This window comes from Leptonotus elevatus, chromosome 6 (genome assembly GCF_054856555.1).
Source record: "Leptonotus elevatus isolate MCC_2025b chromosome 6, RoL_Lele_1.0, whole genome shotgun sequence".
Classification (NCBI taxonomy): domain Eukaryota; kingdom Metazoa; phylum Chordata; class Actinopteri; order Syngnathiformes; family Syngnathidae; genus Leptonotus; species Leptonotus elevatus.
Genome location: NC_141244.1, coordinates 15,220,397 through 15,235,217, shown reverse-complemented (window position 1 = coordinate 15,235,217; position 14,821 = coordinate 15,220,397). Strand labels below are relative to the sequence as shown.

The 14,821-nt window shown below is 40.6% G+C and overlaps 1 protein-coding gene across 1 annotated transcript; it reads left to right on the top strand.

Moving 5' to 3' along the window:
- Nucleotides 1-2,916: 2,916 nt before the first annotated feature.
- Nucleotides 2,917-7,681, top strand: tent5ba (terminal nucleotidyltransferase 5ba). The gene is made up of 2 exons (XM_086079494.1): nt 2,917-3,244; nt 5,449-7,681. The coding sequence occupies exons 1-2, from the start codon at nt 3,089-3,091 to the stop codon at nt 6,475-6,477; spliced, it is 1,185 nt and encodes a 394-aa protein (XP_085935620.1). The 5' UTR covers nt 2,917-3,088; the 3' UTR covers nt 6,478-7,681.
- The last annotated feature ends 7,140 nt before the right edge of the window (nt 7,682-14,821 follow it).

The following is a 14,821-nucleotide window of genomic DNA, read 5'->3' as shown; positions in this document are numbered from 1 at the left end:
TTCTGCCTTCATACACTCACGCACTCACACACGCACACACACACACACATACACCCCCCCACACGCACGTGCACATGCACATACTCACCCACATAAAAAAATAAAAAAGAGAGCAATGACGATGACATGTCAAATCGGTAAAATTACCAAATGAACAATACTGAGCTCTCCCGAAATAAATAAATAATTATAATTAAAAAAAAATCTGCCTTCACAAAAATACAATATGTATGACAAGTGCAAAAAACGGCGCAGTAGTCAACATGTTGTTAAATTCTTATCTCTACGACACGAATGATTATCCCAGTAAAGGCAAATGTGTTTTTAACACATGATCATACTTTGCAGTCGGTAATGAAAATGTGGTTCGTCCGCGTAAGAAAGCAAATCAGCTCTTATCGTGCATAGTTGAATAAATAAATAGATGACTAAAATAAAAAAATTCTTAATTCCTATGCTGGCCTTGTTTGTTCAACTCGTTGGATCAAAGGGGATTTGCTTAAAGAGGGTGGAGAACTGAAGACGCTTGGCATGAACGGCAACACTTTTTAACACTTTTCTCTTACATGTGGTGACAATGAGGCCTGCAGATTTGATCATGCAGCAGGGCGCCACAGTCGTTTAAAAATAAAATAAATAAAAAAACATCCGGCATGCGCTGCAAATATCCCTTGAGTCAATAAAGGTTGAGTGTGAAGTTTGCTTAAGTTGCAAGTAGTTTTGTAACAACTTCTGAGCAAGTCTCTCTTTTTTTTCGGTAACACTGTTTAGCGATGCAGGTTTCAAAAATAGCGGTTGTTTTCATACACGCACGGCGGTAGACATTTCTGTTTGTGCCGTTGTGGGCGTGGACACAGCTGACTTGATTCCAAGGCCAATCAAAGCAGCTTCTCTCATTCCCTTTAAATAAGGATTCAATCCATGCTGTTGTCATATTTATGAAGGAAATTCGATGACATACTTCATACATATTAGCAGAGCGCAGAACTTTCATCAAACCCACTATAACTGTCTTACACAACACTTTAGACCTGCCTGCCTTTAGCTGGTCTAATCTACTTTCTCTCGCCAACTTGTTAGGTGTGCCGTGGCGTGGGCATGTAATAAAAAACTTACTCAGTGCACCGGAATGTTCAGCATGGCACAGTACGGTCTGCCAAATTCCACGGTAAACTTGCCCAAATGAAGTTGTGCCAATTTTTTATTTGCCTGTTTACAAAAATAGACCCATGACTTGACACGAACCCTTTTGCCATTGACGGCTATAGACGTCAAAAATTCATTTGAACTATTTCTATTAGATTAACATATTTCCCCACTTTTGTTAACAAGAGTATGAAAACCTACAGGAAAAAAAATATTGTAAATTTAGACCAGATATAAAATTTGTGATTAATCATGAGTTAACTATTGAAGTCGTGCGATTATTACAATTAAAAAAATTAATCGCCTATAGCCCTAATTTTTTATAATCTTTTCTTTTTTGAAAAAATATTATTTAAAAAAAGAAAAGATTATTAAAAATTAGGTCATCAGGCTATTAAATTGTTATATTGTATTAATCACATTACTTCAATAGTTAACTCAGGATTAATCACAAATTTGACATCTGTTCTAAATGTACAAAAAAAAAAAGATTTTTCTAGGTTTTCATACTCTTGTTAACAAAAGTGGAAAAAATGTTAAACTAATAGAAATAGTTAAAAATAATTTATGACGTCTAAAGCCGTCTATGGCAGTGAAAGAGTTAACAATGACTTTTAGGTCAAATTTGTCATTTTTCGTGCGGCAACGCGGGAATACCACTGGCCAACATGAAATGTAAAATATTACAAAATACAACAAAATATTAGAGGAGCTGATCGGCTTAATCTGCAATGTGTCATCTCATCAAATATTCCGCCCATATTTGTGCTATTTTTGTGTTATTTTTGTGTGATCACGTTACGCCAAGTCAGTTTGAGCTTGTCTCAGAAAAATGCACTCTGGCTGGTTTCATGAGTTGCAAACAGTACTTTGATGTCTCTCGCAAGTCAACTTTGAACCCCCAAAAAGTGTTAGCTTGTTTTTTTTTTATATCAACAAATCTCAACCAATATTGAGGTACTTGATGTAGTTACATCCAATTTGCACAATGCCGACGAATATGGTACATTGCCAAAGTTTTTTTTTTACCATACCGTATTTATTATTGATAATACCGTATTTTCCAAGATGCCGTTCAATATCATAACTTATTTAATTCTTTACATATTGACATTGACAATTGTATTCCTTTTTTTCTAGCTCTTTTCTGGGACATTGGTTTTTCAGATTATTTATTTATTTATTTATTTATTTATTTTTTAACAAATAGTGGCTTGGTTTAAAATGACTTTTCTTTAATAAAATAAAATTAAATTAAATAAATACATAAATAAGTCAAATAAAATAAATACAAATTCTGCACTGCAGTTTTAATATCTTTAATACAGTTTTAGTCTGTATGTGCACAGTATATCATTTTGGTTTTAACTATGGTTGAACTATTTAAACATATCAAGTCAATTTAGCAACTCACACAATGCATTTTTAGGCAGACAGTCTTTTTTTTTGTGTGTGCGCGATTTTTCAATTTACTAAGACGTTCCCAAACAAAAGTATTTAGCTATAAGTGTTGCCAGGTGATTTTAATTTAAATGTTTTAATTTTTTTAAGTAAGCATTTGTCCTAGGTGTTTTTTCGACGAAGCATAGTCCGGAAAGTCGCTAAATTGACGTCATTGCCTTGGGGAGCAAATGGGGGAGGAGGGTGGTAGAACAGTGACGTCACGTGGAGGTTGTTTCCACCAGGCCTTTGCTCAATGACCAAACACGGCAACCAATCAGGGCGCCGTATGCTAATAAAGGAGGAGCTTTGAAAGCACATGAGACTTTCCTTATGAATCGGCGCTTGAGCTCGTAAGGCGGACTTCTCGACTACCAGCTGACTTGACACTTCCTCCCCCGAACTCCATCCAGCAGTAACGGGACGCACTCAGTGGAATATCCCACAGGAATTTGTTCCGCTTCATTTTTTGTGTGTGTATCTTTCGGGGCTGTTGATCGGCATGGAGTGCGGGGATGCATCGAAGCAGAGCCGGCGTTTTTGCGTTCTGTCCTGGGATCAGGTGCAGCGTTTGGATTCCATTCTGGGGGAGGCTGTGCCCATCCACGGCCGGGGAAACTTCCCCACGCTGTCCATGAGACCCCGACAGATTGTTCAGGTAAAGACATGGAAATATTTGAGTGTTAAAGTAAATGACTTTGCATGTAATTAAATGACAAATGTATGCTCAGAACGTTCTCATTAAACCTGTCCTTCTCTTGGCTTTTACATTCTGCACATGCTTATTACCTTCCCTCTCTTTATTTCCTTATGAGTTGTCGGTCTCTTTTATGAGAGCCTGCCATTCACACAAAAAGCCACACACATTTTTTAATTGCAATTGAACCTCCCGCTCCAACCTCACATTTCCAGTGGCTGACTTACACAGTTTTTCCTCCCCTTGTGGCGTCCGCACAGACAGTTGGCTATCTGCAAAGCGTTTTCTCATGAGTCGAAATTCCACGTATGGTCCATCTCAAGCCTCACAGTCACGCCGCACTTATTTCATTCCCACGTTGATGATGAGCTCAGCGAGTATACGAAGCCCTGAGCTCATGCTTGTGGTTATGGAAAGATGAATGCGCCTTTGAGTGCTGCAGGAAGCTTAAATGCAGGTTGGAGCCCCCATGAAGTGGACAGTGGAGACGCATGTTCTTGTTGGTTTTTGTGGATACCCCAAAGCTAAATTATTCATGTTTTTGTACTAACAAGTACAGTTCCTGTCATGACTAAGTAGAATAATTGGAAGAGGGGACATTCCATTATGATGGCCCATGTGGTGTTAAAGGATTAAAAATGTCCAATGTGTAACTGTAGATGAAAGATTTATTTATAATGTAGACATGCTTGTATAAATATTTATTTAGTTTATCGCAAGCCATCTTTAGTTACATAAGCCCTTTCAGTCCCTTTATCAATGGTCTCTTACTATATAAGGAAAGACATGCGTCTGGTCTCGTCCCTGCTAGGGTTTCACCTCCACCGCCTGCCTGCAAGCCATACTTAAAGCTCCTGCAGAAGCACTGCCTAATGTAAATCTGAGCGTCCACATTCCAGGATGTGACATCAGTGCAGGCAGAGTTCACGTTCTCCGGGGCTGAGTCATTATGAGCTGCGAAGAACTGTGCGAGGGGTTGCCTTGCCTTGAGAAGAAAAGAAAAAAACGTTTTTCTTTTTCTGTAGCCTGGCCCAGGATATTCCAGGTCTTATGTGATCACTCTAAGAGAGAGTTAACACACTCTAATCTGGTGGGTCAGTGCCCTGGGGGAGAATTAGGATTGCGTACGTCTGTGTTTGTCTGCAACGGAGACTCGTGAAGATCTCGTGTAGTTTTACAGATAGTTGGATCGTCATTGGGTCATGAGCCGTTCCTTTCCACAGAGAGATGACACACGATGTGGTTTGCTATGGATCATGAGCCATAGATAGTTGAGTATAAAGTTTATAAATAGGTCCACATGATGTGAATGCTTTCAATCATGAGCTTCTCCTTTGGATGGATAGATAGATAGATAGTTAGACGGACGGGCGGGCAGGCGGATGGACGGACGACCTGATGATCTCACAGCACATTAATGGGCTAGCTAGATAGATAGATAGATAGATAGATGGATGGACAGGATGGACGGACAGAGGGAGGGAGGGAATGATGGACGGACAGATGGACAGAGGGATGGACAAACGGAGGGAGGGAGGGAGGGAGGGAGGGATGGACGGAGGGACGGACAGACAGACAGACCAGAGGGAGGTAGGGAATGATGGACGGACAGAGGGATGGACAGAGGGACGGACGGACAGAGGGACGGAGGGCCGGACAAACGGAGGGAGGGAGGGATGGACGGAGGGACGGATGGAAGGACGGACAGACAGACAGACCAGAGAGAGGTAGGGAATGATGGACGGACAGAGGGATGGACAGAGGGACGGAGGGACGGACAAACGGAGGGCGGGAGGGAGGGAGGGACAGACGGAGGGACGGACAGACAGACTAATTGGCTAGCTAGATGGATGGATGGACAAAACGAACAGACGGCTGGATGCACAGACTGACAGACAGACAGACATTATGCCCAGCAGTGCGCAGGACGCTCACGAATATATATGTGTCTATATACGCGTGACAGTCTGTGCGCGTGATAAGATGAGACAGTTTGAGGCTGTTGCTCCGTGTTTAGCTTCCTCTGCATTCATTCAGACTGACGTCCATGCTGATGAAATGGACCTTGACAGAAGAGCATCGATCTGGCCTTTACAAGCGGTCTATTTCATTGTACAGTTTTTCCACGCACGTATCTAACTGCTGCGCGTGTGTCTCTCGTTTAGGTGGTCCGGGCACGGCTGGAGGACAAGGGTGTGTGCGTTAAAGACGTGAGACTGAACGGCTCGGCCGCCAGCCACGTGCTCCACCAAGACACCGGGTTGGGCTACAAGGACCTGGACCTGATCTTCGCCGTGTCTCTGAAAGACGACCAGGCCTTCCGACTGGTGAAGGATGTGGTCTTGGACTGCCTCTTTGATTTCCTCCCCACTGGAGTGTCCAAAGAGCGCATCACGGCACTCACCCTCAAAGAGGCCTACGTTCAGAAACTGGTGAAAGTCTGTAACGACGCGGACCGCTGGAGCCTCATCTCCTTGTCCAACAACACGGGCAAGAACGTGGAGCTAAAATTCGTGGACTCTTTACGGCGGCAGTTTGAGTTCAGCGTGGACTCCTTCCAGATTTGCCTCGACTCTCTGCTCTTGTTTGACCGCTGCTCAGAGACGCCCATGTCAGAGAGCTTTCACCCCACGGTGGTCGGCGAGAGCGTGTACGGCGACTTCCAGGAGGCCATGGGACATTTGTGTCAGAGGACCATAGCCACCAGAAGCCCCGAAGAGATCCGAGGGGGCGGCCTGTTGAAGTACTGCCACCTGCTCGTACGGGGCTTCCGAGCGGCCTCCGAGTCGGACATGAAGCAGATGCAGCGCTACATGTGCTCGCGCTTCTTCATTGACTTCTCCGACATCTGCGAGCAGCAAAGGAAACTGGAGACTTACCTCCAGAACCACTTTGCCGGCATGGAGCACAAACGCTACGAGTGCCTGATGACGCTGTACCAGGTGGTGAACGAGAGCACCGTGTGTCTGATGGGTCACGAGCGGCGCCAGACGCTCAGCCTCATTTCCATGCTGGCGCTGAAGGTTCTGGCCGAGCAGAACGCCATCCCCACCGTGACCAACGTCACGTGTTACTACCAGCCGGCGCCCTACGTCCAGGACATTAACTTCAGCAATTACTACATCGCGCACGTGCAGGCGCCGCACATGTCGCCGTGCGCCGCTTCCTATCAGACGTGGCTGCCCTGCAGCTGAGTGTACTCAAGGGTGGATTGCTTTTGTATCTTCTCACAGAAAGAGGACTGAAAACAGACAAAAAAAATGTTTGCCAAATGAGACTCGATTGTACGAAAGTGTATTGCACTCATTTGAAAAACAAAACAAAAAAAACAATTAATGTTGTTTTTCAGATTTTTTTTGTCATAAAAAATACTCAGAAAAACAGAAGAAATTTTTTTTTCTGAAAAATGGGGTGAAATTATTTTTAAAAATGACTCCAAAAAACAGAAGCTGGTGCTCGGGTTTTCAGAGTATTTCATTTGTATTTATTTATTTTATTTTTTTTTTTACTCTGAGCTCCGAGTAACTTGTTCCAGACGTACCTTCAACTATATCACTTACTGGCTCAGTTAAGAACAAATTACGAACATGTCAATCGATCAGCATGATATTAGTAAGCTAACAGTTAAGTTTCTACGGAATTATTATTATTGTATGCGGAAAAGTGTCCTCTATTAGCGGGTCTGCAACAAGTCACTAGAGTTCAGAGGTAAAAATAAAATAAGTACTAATAATTTTTTTGCTGTTTAAAAATTCCCCCCCCCCCCATTTTTATGGATATTTTTTTCTTTTTTTCTGAGTACATTTTTTATGACAGAAAAAAATATGCAGTGAAACAGAAAAAAATATTCAGAAAAACATAAAATAAAATAAAAAAATACACAAAAAAACAAAGCACCCCCCCACAATTTTTTTTCAAGTGAATGCAACATGCTTCCGTACGATTGAAACAAACACACAAAACAATCCTGTTCTGCTGTAAGTACGATTGAGCCGACACGCAACGTCCGTGAGATTGCTCGTCTTTTTTTTTTTTTTTTTTTAAAGATGTAGCGACAATATCTTATTTAAAGTAAAAAAAAATAAAATAAAAAGACTTTGTGAAGGTTTTTATAGAAATACAATCTTTAGGAGATAAACATTAAAGCTGATGTTATTTTCAAACTCGGGCTTTTAATTTTTGTAAAATACTGGACCAAAGATATATTTTTGCTCAGAAAGGGATTTTTTTTTCTTTGGTTTGTGATTCCAAGTGCCTAAAATGACCTGTGAAATATTCTCGAGATGTTTGTAACGTGAGAACTGTGCATTCAGGTTTTTTTCTCTAGAATATTCTGTCTGTCTTTAAGGAGCAGAAGCATTCATTTTTGTGAGATTAAAAAAAAAAAAGGAAAAGTCATTTTTGGTGTTGTGGTTATTATTATCTTGTTGGTTTTCTTCATCTGGCCGCTACGGTGGACTACGATGGTAAAAGAATGACTTCAATGTTGAGTTTTGCAGGATGCAGCGAAGGTGATCATCATCACGAGTTACATTGTATTACAGTGGTTCTTAACCTGGGCTTGATTGAACTGAGGTCAAAACACACACCCGACTTGTTTTTTGTATGATTACATACATCTATTATTGGCTGCGGGTGATCACGCTACATTGCTTGGCCTACCTGTGCTCCAAGGAATGTGGTGCGCTCAGTAGTCGACCTGTAGCTGTTGTGATGGTACGTCGTGTGATTTTGTTATTATTGTAATCCCATCATACTATGTGAAGCTAAAAAGGAAAGTGGTCGGATGAATATGTGCCATCAGAATTCATATGCATGTATTATGGAACGTATGGTGTTCCACAGGGTTTCATTCAGGGGCCTCAGCTGTTTTCATTGTATGCTGCCCCGGGGTCGCATCTTAAGAAAACAGCGGTGGTTGTTCTATAAATATAGAGTTGAGTTGAGTGATGAATATCCCGCTCTACCTGTTGATTTTGTTCACCAGTATGTCTTGAGTTTGAAAAAATATATAAGAGAAGTGATGGGCAGTGTTGTCACAGATTACTTGAAAAAGTAACTTGATAACTGATTACTGAATCAAAGTAATGGCAAATGCACCCTTTTGTGGAGCTCCTGCTGCTTCTTCCATTGTTTGGCCAGACTCCGAGCGCTCCCACATGTTGGTGGTACACGTGACCCGACGTTGCGTCTTCCGCTGAGAAAACGCGACATGCGATGTGACGTCACTCCCAAATAAATGCAAGAGAACTATTTTCTCCTCGAAATTTTCTTCAAAATGGACAACAAACTTCTGCATTCTACATACATTATGAGGTAAAAAATAGTAACGTAGAGCCACTTAGGAAAGTAACTTTAATCAGATTACTGCGTTATTGAAAGAAAGTAATCAGATTACAACAACAAAAATCAACTGATGGGGTTGAACAAAGTTTCCAACCACTGGTTTCGTATCACATGCAGGCTGAATTGTAAGTAACAGGTGCTCTTTCCGATGGATGCTTGCATACCATGAGTGCTTGTTTGTCGTCTCGACTTGATCTGACCAGGCATGTATACCTGTGGCTGCATTTGCTCAACGGGGGCCGAGGATCCGTTACGATACGAGGACATGAACCATAAGGAGGCTTTTCTCAAGCACAATGGCTTCTCTTTACTCTGATACGAAAGCTTTTTTTTTTTTTTTTTTACAAAGGCCGGCCTGTTCTCCCACCCCCGATACTGTTTGCTTGACTGACACCATATCCGAGTTGTGGTCTGAAATCTTGACGGCGAGACGGCAAGAGCAAGGAAAGATGGAGAAGCTGCAACCCGACTGGTTGTGACTTTACATTTCACCAGTTTAGAGGAGGATGTATTATTTAGATATTTTTAAATATAAAAATATCACATTATATAACAACTGGCCGGCTGGATTTACAGCTGTGTTTTTTCCTTCTTCTTTTATTGCGTATCCCCTTTGCAGTATTTATGTTAAGTAGTATCTCCGGACGGCCTGCTTTGGCGATTTGAACACAAAAGGTTAAGCCGTATATTAGGATGATGATGATTCGTAATTATTTGCGCAGTGAATCGCTCGGCAATGTCGGATTGAAAGCAATGGAGATACAAAGACAATCTTGACTTTCTTTGACATATTTGAAAGGAATTTCCAATAAAATCTTTAAAAAAAATACGATTCAATCCAAAATGATTTATACCCTAGCCTGATTTTGTGATAAAGGCATGTTTGAGATAGCATTAATGCAAAAAAGTGGCAAAAACCTTTGTCATTATTATTCATCCATGCTTCATTAGGTTCTACAACCATTTATTGTGACATTTACGCCACGGCCATTTTAGAGTCTTCAATAAACCTAACGTGTGTTTTTGGAAAGTGGAAGGAAGATATAGTAAAACGCCAGGAGCAGAGATTCAAACCCCCAACCTCAGAACTGTGAGGCAGATGTGGTAATCATCCTAAAATAGACTCAATATGGTTACATGGCTCGGTAAGTGCTGCTGTTTTGGTTAGCAACTCTTTATTGCCAATGCTGGCCTACAAACTTCCTCAAGGAGGAAAAAAAAAACATTTGGATTGTGATGTTTATTTTAAATGGACATGGCATGTATTCAAGCAAATGACATATATATTTGGCTTACATTTACAAATCAGCACCAGAATATAAAAGAAAATAGTGTTAAGAAGGAAATGAGCTTTATCATCTTGTATCACATCCCTGGCTTGGGCAACTATTAATGAATGTTTCCAATGTGATCTTATTTACTTACGCACATGCTGGGCCTTAAGCCCTCCAAGAGGCTCCTGCGTGTGCAAAAATGTTCTAAAGCTCCAGCGACCCCCCACCTGCTCGCTCTCTGTGGCGCTCGTATCAACCATTTCACCTACACATTCCTTTCAAGTCTGCACACCTAGCGCTTCCATGCTGCACAATTGCCTGCGTGCTACTTTGTGGCCATTTAGTGATTTGCCTTGGAATGTTCACACCTTATAAACTGAAAGATCATACAAGACAATTTACAGAAGAGCTCGTTTAGATTGTCCTGTAAGGGTGGTGGGGGCTTTTGAAGCCCCAAGCTGCCTGGCCTGATTGATGAGCCGTTTTTGCTCGCACAGAGGCCCATTGTGGAAGTCGCCTTCCCATTTATTTATTTTTTACAAACACAAACCGGCATGTAATGATGATTCATTTCTCTTACTGCATTCAAGTACAATTAAAAGGATTCTATAAAGCGGCTAAACGGCGCTCTTAAATTTTTATTGTGTGCTTTCCGGCTTTTCGGTTTGTGTGGTAAAAAAGCAACATGGGATTGAGACGGGGGCTCTCATTTCATCATTCTTTGCTCGGGACGGCAGTTTTGCCACCCATGCTGCAGTGGAGAAAACCCTTTATACTTCTGCAGCCCATATTTAATGTGAAAAAATTAATAAATAACTTTTTCAGTTGAATTTCAACATAATGTGTGAGTGTACTAAGACTGACGCATCAACCTACAAAATTATTTTCCTTTAACTACAGGATCCATTGCTGTGCACTAGCGAATACAATAAAAATAATAGCATTTAAATATATGTAATATGTTCATTGTAACTCAGTATCTTGTCTTCTTCAATTTAAAAAAAGACATGGTTGAATGAAGTCAAGTTGGATTTTTATCTTTGACAAACCAGAATCATTTCTAAAGAACAATGAATAGCCAGAAAAACAAAAAGTACTGAGTCACAATCATTGTGTCATCCAGCCTTGCTGACGGGTATTTTGGCTAAATGTGGAAGAGCGTTGATGTTTTAGCGATGTTCTCTTTGTGTGTACAGGCGTGTGTACACGTGTATGTATTTTGGGAGAAGTATCCAAACCAACCCATGTTAAGGTGTCTTCAAGTGAATTTCAGTGTTCTTACAATTATTCATTTATTTTTATTTTTTATTTTTATTTTTTTATTTTTCAAAAAGAGCTCAGTATTGTTCATTCGGTAATGTCATCATCATTGCTCTTTTTATTTTTATTTTTATTTATTTTTTTATATGTGGGTGAGTATGTGTATGTGCGTGCGTGCGTGCGTGCATGCGTGCGTGTGTGCAAGTGTGTGTGTATTCGTTAGCTCACCAAAAACCTATTAGAAAAAATCCCATACCGTTCACCTAAACCGAACACCACCGTCAGGAGACCCGAGGAAGGACCAAAGAAAACAAAGGAAAGTGAAATCCAGCACCGACCAGACACCACCCACCGGGCCACCAGCCAGAGTTCTTCACCAACCCCAGAAACATCTAAATTCCAACAAATCCAAAAAATCAGGGAGACCTCAAGAGACCAAAGGAGAGACTGAGGAAAGGAAGGAAGGACAAACGAAGCAGAGTGAGATCCGCAGACACCAGCCTCCACCGATTCAATGACCTGAGGAAGAAGCAGATTGTGTCTGAGTTTCGATAGATGCTGGTGTGGTGGATCTGGCATGCATGAAAATCTCCACCAAAGAGGGGAGCCGTCGACCCCTGCCAGGACAGAGCAAGCGCAACACCTCAGGGTCCCCCAGGCCGCGGCAGCGCCAAAGGACGACCCCCGGGCCCCGCCAGGGCCACCGGCCGGAGAGCAAACCCAGGAGCAGGAGCGCCCCCCACCCCGACACGGCCCGCGCCCCCAACCCAACGCAGCAGGACGGGGCACTGCAGGCCCGCCAGGCACCCCACCGGTCCACAGCCCCCGCTCCCCCCACGACCCCCCCCCACCCCCCAGCAGGCAGTCAGGGTGGCGGAAATCATTGGATTTTTAAAACAGTTATGTCGCTTAATCGATGTTGTAATAAAGAGTAAATCTAGAAGTCTGAGGTTATTACAATCCTTCTGTTCTAGTTCCAGCCAACAGTTAGTATCTCTGTTGGGTTGTGCCCATAAAATAATATATTGTAACTGGTTAGCTATATAGTAGTGCATAAAATTTTGGTGCCTCTAGACCTCCTTTGGATTTATTTTTCTGAAGAGTAGATAGACTAATCTTTGCTTTTTTTTTATTCCAGTAAAATTTTGTAACGGCTGAGTCCAACAACTGGAACCAGTTAGCCGTAGGTTTAAATGGAATCATTGAGAAAAAATAGTTTATTTTGGGTAAAACTTTCATTTTAATAGTGGCTATTCGTCCTATTAGAGAAATAGGAAGATTATTCCAGCGCTCCAAGTCACTATAAATGGTATCCAGAAGTGGAGTAAAGTTTAAATGAATTAAATCAGTTAATTTAGGTGAGATTTTTATGCCTAAGTATTTTTAAATTACCTATAGGAAATGAGTAGTGTGGGTCCTGGCTTGCAGGGTTCCATGAATTTTCTGTAATAGGTAAAAGTGTTGATTTTGTCCAGTTAATAGAATAATCTGATTACTGTGAGAATTTAGTTATTAAGTTAAATACTTCCCCTAACGAAATAGCAGGCTTTTCTAAATAAAGTAAAATATCATCGGCATATAGATTCATTTTATGTTCTGTTACCCCAGAGTGAATTCCTTGAATCCTTCTTTCCTGGCGTATGGCTAATGCAAGCGGTTCAATAAATATTGCAAATAATAAAGGCGACAGTGGGCATCCCTGTCTTGTGCCTCTCTGTAGAGTAAAACTCTGAGATGTAATCCCATTAGTAGTAACAGTAGCTTTAAGAGAATCATATAATACTGACACCCAGTGAATAAATGACTTCCCAAAGCCAAATTTATTTAAAACAGCAAAGAGGAAGGACCAGTTAACTTTGTCAAAAGCTTTTTCTGCATCCAATGATATAATAACTGCCTTTTTATCATGCCGCTGTGACATGCTAATAAGGTTAAAGAGCCTCCTAATATTATTAGTAGAGTGACGCTCTTTAATAAAGCCTGTTTGGTCGCTATGAATGATTGTCGGGATTACTGTTTCTAGTCTAGATGTGAAAGCCTTAGTAATAATTTTAATATCAGTGTTAATTAGTGAAATCGGACGGTAACTTGATGGAAGGGTGGGGTCTTTTTCTGGCTTTAATAAAAGTTTGATTGCTGCTGTATTCATTTGTGGGCGTATGTTACCATTAGTTTTCATTTCTGTTACTACTCTTAAGAATAGTGGAGCAAGCATTAGCCAGAAGTGCTTAAAAAATATAGCCGGATAACCATCCGGGCCAGGTGCTTTGCCATTTGGCATACTATCGAGAGCACTGTACAACTCGTTTATAGTAAGTGGTGCATCTAACATCTCTTTATATTCAGTGGTTAACTGAGGTATATTTAAGATACTGAGGAATGCCTCAATATGCTCTGGGTTAGGCTTATTAGTTTCTGAGTATAGGTTGTGATAATAGTGATAAAAAATTTGATTAATTTCTTCTGGTGATTGTGTACGTTCACCAGTTGTCCCTTTAATAGCCGTTATAAGCGATTTTTCCCGATTGCGTTGAAGTTGGTTTGCAAGAAATTTACCTGATTTGTTATTATACTCAAAGTTGTTGTATCTCAATTGTTGTATTATAAACTCTGTCTTTTTAGTTCCTTATTCTTAGTGACGCGCGCCAAAATGGCGCTGCCAGAGGTAATGAAATGAACAAGTGTTACCTCATAAGGAGACACACAGGAAACGAACAAGACGGAACAAAGCGTTTGTTACTCTGACAATTCCTGACCAAAAAATGGCCACAAGAGTGTGGGCCGATACCAGTATCGATGCCCGTCGCGAGTACCGATACCATGAAATGTGCCTGGTATCGACCCGATACCGATCGCCCGTCCCTAATAACTAACAAACGTCTTTTTTCTTGTTATATTTGAGTAACCAGTTGAAAATATTCTTCTCACATGCAAAAAGTATTCAAAACGTATCCTGGTTAGATGAGCTCAAAGGAAAAAATATTTTCATATTTACTTTGAGTACTACCACACAATCATTACTGTAATACAGAAATGTCATTGGCCTGTTAAGGGTAGACAGGATGTTTATGAAGGAAAATTAGTTGAGTAATGGCATTAACATACTGTCTAACACCCATGCGGCCTTTTCTAATAAAACCTGATACAGTTTAGTTCCGAAAATATGTTCATTGTAACTCAGTATCTTGTCTTCTTCAATTTAAAAAAAAGACATGGTTGAATGAAGTCAAGTTGGATTTTTATCTTTGACAAACTTGAATAATTTCTAAAGAACAATGAATAGCCAGAAAAACAAAAAGTACTGAGTCACAATCATTGTGTCATCCAGCCTTGCTGACGGGTATTTTGGCTAAATGTGGAAGAGTGTTGACGTTTTAGCGATGTTCTCTTTGTGTGTACAGGCGTGTGTACACGTGTGTGTATTTTGGGAGAAGTATCCAAACCAACCCATGTTAAGGTGTCTTCAAGTGAATTTCAGTGTTCTTACAATTATTCATTTATTGTTGATTTACTAAGGTGAAATAATATAAGAAATAAAAAAAATGAAATAATAATAATATAAATAAAAATATATTTTTTATTATTTTTATTATTATTATTTTTTTATTATTGTTTTATTTACAACATATCATTTGTCAAAGTATTTTATATAGATAAA

Excerpts from the sequence above, each read along its gene's own strand:
- tent5ba (XM_086079494.1), top strand. The coding sequence starts at position 3,089 with ATGGAGTGCGGGGATGCATCGAAGCAGAGCCGGCGTTTTTGCGTTCTG. Across the intron at positions 3,245-5,448 it reads GACCCCGACAGATTGTTCAG|GTGGTCCGGGCACGGCTGGA; the intron begins GTAAAGACATGG and ends TCTCTCGTTTAG.